We start from the raw sequence: 9,314 nt of genomic DNA on the forward strand, positions 1-9,314 counted from the left end.
CCCAAACATCATCCAGGGCCATGAGAACTGAATACGGTCACTTGTTAATGCAGCTTCCGATTGTCATCTACTTGCTAGAACAGTAAAGAAGAAACGGGGAAGATAAATCAGGAGAGAAGCAGAATGAGGCCTCGAAATTAGCAGCCTTTTCTCTCATCAGCTTCCCAAAATTGGTCTCTGTAAGGCCTCCCCCTCGACCCCTCCAGAAAACTCCCAACAACAAGAACAATGTTTCTTTTGAATGTTTCCTACAGAATGGTGGTGACGGGAAGGGGAAGGAAGAAGCTCGATTATCTCTCTGCTCTTTATTCAGCGCTGACAGATCAATAAGCCAGATTCCTGCAGCTGCCAAACGCTGAATGTGGGCCTTGTCAACGCAAAGCTAGAAGGAGCAGAGGGGTGGCTTAAAAGCCTCATACTTCAATTTACAGCTCTGATTCGCGCTTAACGAATAGCAAAGCGGCCCTTCATCTCTCTTAGGACGAGGCTGAATACGTGCCGCTTTTGATTTCCAGATCTGATCTCGAAATTTTAACGAGATGGCCATGGCTCTGAGAACCCCTTGAGATGAATGCACACCATTTGGATAAATCCTGTCCATTCCTGGCTGCTGATACGACAAGGGATATGAATTTGAAAGAGGCTGCCATGTTGCTCTGTCTCGACATGTTAGGAAAATCAGAAGGGAATAAGGCCTTGTGTTTGGTGAAATCTTGCTGTTCCTGTTCTTTTCCTGTTCTTTTCCTGCTGTGATTTCGCCATCACTGAGATGTTAATATTTCCCAAGTTTGATCTCTTCAATTTTTCCCTGGTTTCACTTATGTTTTCATCCCATCATGGTTTTGCGATTTTTCTTCCCCATAGTGTGCATTTTCCAAATTTACACATTTTCCAGCTGTGTCCATTTATTTGCCCACTATACCTAATTTAAACAATTCCCCCTTTTGATTAAAAAGTGTGTTTGTGCGCATTTTACTAAGTGTGCACGGCTTAGCCATTCCTGTTTTAAAATACGCAGTGTGTTGTGAATGCTACTTGGAAATCCCACACAAGTGTTGCAAACTGAGGTCTGAGAAGAGTCTAGTGACACCTCTAAGACTGACAGCTTTTATTTGACACGAACTTTTGTGGATGTTACCCATCCCTTCAGTTATATGGAGTACATCATTCCAGCCATATATGCACATTAGTTGTGGCTATGGGGCTGGGATACAATACTTCCAAAGAATCACTGCTGAAAAAAGAATACATCAACAGCTGCAACTCTTTCTCTCTTGGCTTAAACAAAGATAAGGGCTTTTTACCATGTACCTTACCATTGACAGGATGATTGTGCTTACTAGCCCTTTAGAAGCTGATGACCAGTGTTAAAAATACAATGGTCATTTTCTATGCCTCATTTCATTTTGTCCCCATCCCATAATCCACCTGGCTCCAACCTTTTTGGCTTTTCGGCGCCAGGCAAAGACCTCTCTGTTTAGCCAGCATTTTAATTCAATAGTATTCTTTAGCTGGCCATAGGAGCAGCAGGATTTATTAAGATTAATGTTTTATATGATCATTTTTAATATAGGCTATTATTATAATATTGCCTATATTTAATAGTTTTAATGCTTTTGAAGTTTTAATATTGTTGTACACCGCTCAGAGACCACTGGTCATGGCGCGGCTAAAAAAAAAAATCTTGTAAATAAATAAATAAATGATCCTGTGACTTGAATACTGTCTTCCAGGCATAAAAAGACGTAATCAAAGCTCTGCAATTTTAAAATGATGATGATGGTAATTAAAGCTCCTACCCAATTAAACTTGTAAGCCTTAAGGTACCACAAGACTGTGTTGTTTTTGTAAGTCTCTTGTGGAAGTTAACTGCAGTCTGTTTAAGATACAGTCTTCACACACACACACACACACACACACACACACACACACACACACACACACACACACACACACACACACACACACACACACACACACACACACACACACACACACACACACTTCAGAGTCAATGAGCCGTAACATCTTCACGTCCAACCAACCCCGGGCAATAAGGATGAACACCTTGGCAGTGAATTCAATCAGGAACTCTTGATGAGGGATTTTTCTCCCTCTCTTTATGGGAGGCCCGTTCGATAAATGTTTGCTCAAGAGGAAAATAAGTGGAACAACTTTGCTTTTGTCTGTCAGTGAAAAGCACCCTCACTCCCATGATGGCAACATTTAGTAGACATCCTTCAAGGTTAGGCTGTGCTTTGCCGGAACTGACCTTCAAGCCAGTTCAAGGTCACTGGATTGACTTCCAAAACTCAGTTCTTTCATGTTATGCACTAATAATGCCCGAAAGGCAAGAGGCTGGCCTATGCTTTCCTTGGCCTCTGTTCTTGAAGCCGTTCTCGCAGACCTGGCTTCGGTGTTGTCTTGCTTCGGTGCTTAGCCTGTGTTGCCAACCTTGTTCCTCCATGTGCGTCACAAAAAGCCTGGAGTAGACAAGGCTTGGTCCTTTGGTCATCGCTACAGTTTGTACGCTTAATGAATTGAACCCACTGGGAATTGTTTGGGATGTTCCTCTCTCCCTGTCTCGTCCTTCCATGCAAATGGGAGAAACTCTTGCGTTCTGGGCGGCGAAGAGGGCAGGAATTTTCTGTCGCTCTCATCACCATTCTGGCCTGGGCAAAAGCCATTTTCTGTCCAAAATGCACCCCATATTGAGCACCATCGCACAATTCCCACGCTGGCGTGATTTAGGCAAACTGCCGGCGTGGCCTCAACGTATAAGGCCTGCCGCTTGGTTTAAAACTGTCAAACTTTGGATGCCTGGATTGCATCTTCCTGAAGAATCATCCTGACCTCCAGGGCTTCGGAAAGACCGCTGTAGGCATTTAGCGCAAATTCAAAAGGTCCTGAAGTTGGGAGAAAACCCTTTGTCTCTCAGCTGAGAATCAGAGAATCATGCCGGGCTTGAAAACTCCTCATCAAAGTGTCTTTATCATGTTCCAATATCCTAAGTCAAAGAAAATGAGAATTTAGCAACTGTAGCGTCTATATGCTATCAGCCCCTTCTGAGTTCACGAATAGCTTTCCTTAGCTTTCCTCTTGACTCTGGTAAGTGGCACAAAATGGGAGGACCACGGCGTGGACTCTTGTTTGCCATCCTTCTTGGGCTCTAAGGGGCTAGAGAATCTAACCAACGTCTCAAAGCCAGCGTTTGGATTCCCGTCAGGATTGTGAGCTGTCTTGCTGAGTGTATAACCCACGGTTCTGCCGGTCCAATCCGATTCTGCTGTTTATCGTGTCATCATGGGCAAATATTTCTGAGCAAATCTAGAAAGAGGACATTCGTTCTCAAACTTATGACAGAGAGGTTTTTTTAAAAAAACCCAAAGAAAAGCATGATTCGGTAAAGACTTGTGAGCCCATGAATTTGAATACCAATCCTGGTATCTTTTCAGGAGCAAATCCGTATGTGATTGTCAAGTGTGAGAACTCAAAGGTGCGTTCTCCTGTGCAAAAGGGGACCATGAATGCTGTTTTCAACACCCTAGCCATTTTCTACCGAAGAAGGGTTCAGCAGCCGATTATTATCCAAGTAAGTGCCTCCCTCTGTTGTTCTAATCCCATTTTCTCGCTTATACAGTGGTGCCTCGCTAGACGATGATAATCCGTTCCAATGAATTCCCTGTTTAGCAAAATCATCGTCTAGCGAAAAGCATTTCCCTATTGGAATGCATTGAAACCTGTTTAATGCATTCCAATGGGGAAGAATCATCGTTGTCTAGCGAAGATCGGCCATAGGAAAGCCACTTTGTGAACCACCGATCAGCTGTTTAAATCACTGTCTTGCAAAGCTTAGGTCCCGAAAATACCTGTTTTGCGAGCGCAGAGGGAGCTGTCAAAATCGTTGTCTAGCGAAAATCGGTTTGCGAAGCAGGGACCAAACATTTGTCCAGCGAAATTCCCCCATAGGAATCACTGTTTTGCAAATCACTATAGCGATTGCAAAAAGTAAATGTCTAGCGAAAAAACTGTCATGCGGGGTAACTGTCTAGCGAGGCACCACTGTAAGTCAGTTCATGTTTTCCATGTGAGAAACCTGCATGCTTCTGTCTGTCTGTCTACCTATCTGCCTAAACTTAGGTTATTATACTTTGGGCACATCACAATATCACAAGTTTCACTGGAAAAGACAATAATGCCAGGAAAAGTTGGAGGCAGCAGGATAAGAGGATGAGGAAATATGAGATGGATAGACTCCATAAAGGAAGCCATGACCTTGCCTTTGCAAAAACTAAGTAAGGCTGTTAATGATAGGCCTTTTTGGAGGTCACTCATTCATAGGGTCACCATTACCCAGAACTGCCTGCATGGCACCTGACAACAACACGTTTCATCATAAAGGTGTTGTGTTGCTTCTGCACTTCTTATAACCGGATATTTCAAAGTCCACAAGCCATTTATCTGTTGCAGAGAAAAACAATGCAACACAGAAGGACTATACCTCATCCTGAAAGCCCTAAAACACTTAATAATATCCAATCATGAAGTAGAAAACCGAATAGGTACCATTCGCTGTTTCCTGCCCTATTTGGCCTGATTTTGAAAATTAAATTTTCAAACCCTGGCAGCCTTCTGGGTAATGTTCCCATTACATCCTTCTGTACATAGTAAAAGGAGCAACTCAGCAGAACAGCTGGGAAGGGTCTCCGAAGCAGAAGGATCAATTTTACCCGAGCTTCTTGATAAAATATACCGGAAAACATGTGGCCAAGTTTCCGTATTCCCCGAAGCAAGGAAGCAGAACCTGAAGGCTACAGAAACCCTTCCTGTGTCATTGTTGTTGTTTTTATGAAGCTCAAATGATTCCAAACAGGTTAATTACTGTATTTTTCCTGTGTATAAGACTATACTTTTGTTTAAAATCTTTAGACTAAAAATTGAGGGTCGTCTTATACACGGAAGTAAGCTGAGGAGAGAACAAAAACAAGTGGAGGGGAAAGCAGGGATCAAAGCGATCCTGCAGCACTTTGATCCCTTTCCCCCTGTGCTTGCTAATCCCCACTTAGATTTCTTAATTTTGGATTAGAAAAGTGGGAGTGTCTTATACACTGGGGTGTCTTATACACAGAAAAATATGGTACATGGAGGGATGGGTTGACCCAATGTCCTGTGTGCATTTTGGCCTGCAAAACCATCGCAGCCCAAGCAAAGATCCGACGTCTCTCTGGTTGAGGCCGTGTGCCAGGAACCTTGGCCGCCTCCCGTGCGGGCAAGGCAAAGCCCGGCGCATCTCCCTGCCACGATTGCCATCTTCTTTCCCGTCTCTCCAGGTCTGGCACCACAGCTTTTTCTGTGACCGGTTCCTGGGCCAAGTGCGGCTCACGGCCTCCCCCGATGACGGCAGAGAACTCCAGAAGCTCCCACTCCGGGGCAGAGGCAGGGAAGAAGCCGACGAGATGCCAGGCCACGTCACCGTCGAAGTCATGTCCAGCGATGACCTTCTGGAGTTATGAATGTGGACGGCTGACAAGCTGAGGGGAAGCTGTTCCCTCCCAGGGAGGGACCTCACTTGCCTTCTCCGCAAGAGCCCGTGAAGGGTTTCCGAATAACCTATCTTGAGTCCCGCCTAAGTGGCACAAAGTGGTGAAGCAGAATTATAAACCCAACAGACTGTTAATTCTTGTCTCCTCTCGCTATATACACATTTTTCTCTCACAAACGGGAGCTCGTTCCAAGAACTGGGTGCGCTCGTGCGACTGGAAGGAAGCTCCTACTCTCTCGGCCGGGAGGGGGAGGGAAACCCAACAAATTGTATGTTTTTATTTGACGTAAAGCTTTCGTGGTCACCAAGCCACTTCCTTGAAAGTGATCCACAAAAAAGGTGTCCCACCAAATACCGGGTTGCCTTTCGGGCGCCACCAGGGTCTTCAGCTCGTCTCTGGACCAAAAAGCTCCCCAGTGTAGTCATGCAGGATTGCACCACGGGCACAAGGGGCGAGACCTGGAGGGGAAACCCATCGCCCCCCGGTGGTGGTTTTTAGAAAGAGTGCCATGTTGGTGAGGCTTTCTGATCAGCCGATGCTCGACAGAAGGCAGGCCCTTTTATGATGTTATTTTAACTTTTATTTTTATGTTACTGTTTTGTGCGCCAGCAAAGGCACCCGACTGCCATACTCAAAATGCAAGTGTTTAGAGACCCTTCGGTGCCAAAACAGGATTCCACAGAGCTCGGCTGTGCTGGCCTGAGAGCCGCATGGCTGGAGACCGTGGGCCATTTTCCAGAATTTGGGTCAGCTGAGTGGTCCTTTACTCCTCTATAAACTCTTTCATCTGATGGATGTTAATCTCATGGGTCAGTATTACTGCCAATCATCACTGCATTGTGTAGCCTTTGTCTGGTGTGAAACAGCACCGTGGCGGTCAAAGTAGCTGCTATATTTGGTGGGCTGGATGTGGAAAGACAAACCCTTCCTTTTTAAAACAAAAAAAATCTGCATTTTGGAAGAGGCTAATCTATCCCAACTTTGCAAAAAAAATTCTGCAGTTGTTGTAGTTGTTTCTGAATACCTGTACTCTGCAATTTTGCTTCTGTCGTCAAGCACCTTCTGTTACCAGGCACAGGGACCTGAAGAAAATATATATTATTGTTGCAGCTGGAAATAGCACAATCTGGATATGTATCTAATGCATCTCTTGAAGAGCATTGACTCCATAAAACCGGATGCTAAATTAAACTAATACAGTAGGACCCCCTATCCACAGGATCTGTATGTGCTGACTCACTTATCCACTGGCTGAAAATACTAGATAGATAGATAGATAGATAGATAGATAGATAGATAGATAGATAGATAGATAGATAGATAGATAGATAGACAGACAGACAGACAGACAGACAGACAGACAGACAGACAGACAGACAGACAGACAGACAGATAGATAGATAGATAGATAGATAGATAGATAGATAGATAGATAGATAGATAGATAGATAGATAGATAGATAGATAGATAGATAGATAGATAGATAGATAGATAGATTCACCAGTCAAAAGTGCAAATTAAATTCATGTTCACCTTCCAGAGACCAATGGCAAAACAAAGTACAGTAAATGCTAATAGTACAGAAAAGTGTATGCTGTGGCAAGCAGACACTTTTCGCCAGTTGAGGGAGCACCTCTTATAAATACATGTTAAATGTATCATCCAATTTGCTTGCTTCGCTACAGAAGATTAATCATGCTGGAAAAAGATTAATGCTGCTAAGCGCTCTCTTTTTTGGTAAATTCAGAGTGCTTTGCATACTGTACATTATCTCAGTAACCTTTGCACAGCCCTGAGACGACGCCTGTTGGTCTTGTTCTGACTAATAGAAGATGAGCTGTTATCGTCACCACCGCCACCTTTTTATACTCGTGGGTGATGTTCAGTCAGGGGCAGATGCAGAGAAGCCCATGTTTGCCTGCCCCAATGCATGCCCGCACGGTCCCCCATCCCAGGGATCTTCCTTCCTCATCCCACCTCCAACGGGAGGGGAGAGCCTCCTCTTAATACACACAGAGAGAGCAGCAGATCCAGAATCCCCTGTGCCTATAAGGATTACATAGGGCTCAGTGGATCACCCTGCAGCCTAGGTCAAATGATCCGGCCCGGGTTTTGTATTTATTATTATTATTATTATATTCCAACTAACTGGGCTTCACTATCTCTAGAGGTGGCCGCCCTGACTTTGTAATGAAGCTAAATCCAATCAAGCGAGGCCACAGATTTAAATATTTTGCATTCATTTGCTTCTCCTGTTCCTTGACTTGCGTTAAAGCTAAATCTCTTCTCATTTCCCATATTTAGAGGCTCAAGCGGGGAGATTAACTGTTCCATTTTTTTGCTCCTTGATTGGCTTGTACATGTTAATCGGAATTGACTTGCTGCTGAACTCTTGGTGCCTCAGCTGAAGGCGCCACTCGCATTCAGGGCCCCTACTTTGATCCCAAGCCACCTCCTGCTTTTTTTCCAGGTCTCCACGGTCGGTGGATCTTTTCCTGGCGAGGGCCGTGGGGCAGCAGGAGGTCACAGCAGCCCACGGCTTTGGCCGCCTCCGAGACCTGGCAGGATTTGCATGGCTGGGTGTGCGAAGTTCACCTTCCATCCCATAAGTTCCAGAAAGGGGGGGGAGAGAAGATTTGGGGGGGGGATTTGACAGCCTCAGTAATAGCGGCTGTTTTGCACCTTGCAAGACGTCTTGAGAGAAGATACTCGAGAATTCCTGCATTTTTAAGACTGAGAAGGACATTTTGGAATAAAGTGCCTCGAAAATAATACCTATGCTGTAAAATAAAAACAGCTACAATCTGCATGGATCACCATATAAAACAGACACGTGTACACACATGCACCACACACAGAGAGTCTTAATCTGAAGTGTGTTTTGGAGAAAAACAATGAAATCAAGAATGAGAGATGATCATATCCCTGAGGTCCATTTTCTAATTATAGCCAAGAAATTTTTCTCATTACTCATTTCTTGAGGTGGTGTTTCTCTCTGTCATCATCTACGACTACTTTGTGGGGGGGGGGGGTAACGTACTTCTGTTGTCATTGTTAATATTTGGGGGGAAAAGGAAACCCTAAGGCACGTTCCTCCATATGCTGTTCTGCCATCTATACTTTGGAAAATAAAAAGGTGCAATGACTTTTTAAAGACTTTGCTTTTGAATAATCCACATTTTGGTAGCAGCTAACTCCATTGCTTTCTGTTTCGGCACATGGATGGACATCCGGGTAGAATGACTGACAGGTTGAGGAATTAGATTGTATTAAACCTGGAGCTGAACATTTCCTGAGGTTTCATTATGGAGGGACCTTCCTTGTCTCCTGGTAGGATGAGAAACCGTAAGATTTATCTCTTCTACACCTGATTTGATGGCCTTTTGCTTAGGTCTCTAATTGTGGACCCAGAGGTTGGGATTCCCCTCTGGGCCTCCGTGAGAGGGGGTGGACTAGATGACCCCACAGGGTCCCTTCCAGCTCTGAAGCTCTAAGGTTATTACGAACTGCAGGATAGCTCAGGGGTTTAGGTCTCCAGCTGTGGAGCCAGAGGTTGGGAGTTCGGTTCCCCCCACTGGGCATGTTAGACGGGCCAGCCTGTGTAGCCCTGGGCCAGCTGCATAATCTCAGGATGACCCCATAAGATGGGGATGGGAAACCACGTCTGAGTTATCACTATCTGGGAAAACTCTGAAAAGTTTCACCATAAGTCAGAACTGCCTTGACGACTGACACATGATGACTATCATCCTTCTTGGTCTTCAACAGCC

General features: G+C 44.7%; 1 protein-coding gene across 1 annotated transcript in view; it reads left to right on the plus strand.

Annotated features, from left to right (window-relative positions):
- The window catches only part of CAPN6 (calpain 6), a 38,226-nt gene extending 31,290 nt beyond the window's left edge, over positions 1–6,936 (plus strand). The window contains exons 12-13 of the mRNA XM_020784398.3: positions 3,456–3,592; positions 5,331–6,936. Of these exons, the coding sequence (XP_020640057.3) occupies positions 3,456–3,592; positions 5,331–5,513 (320 nt within the window). The 3' untranslated portion in view covers positions 5,514–6,936. The remainder of the gene's footprint in view (positions 1–3,455; positions 3,593–5,330) is intronic.
- The last annotated feature ends 2,378 nt before the right edge of the window (positions 6,937–9,314 follow it).

This window comes from Pogona vitticeps, chromosome 11 (assembly GCF_051106095.1).
Source record: "Pogona vitticeps strain Pit_001003342236 chromosome 11, PviZW2.1, whole genome shotgun sequence".
In the NCBI taxonomy this organism is placed as follows: domain Eukaryota; kingdom Metazoa; phylum Chordata; class Lepidosauria; order Squamata; family Agamidae; genus Pogona; species Pogona vitticeps.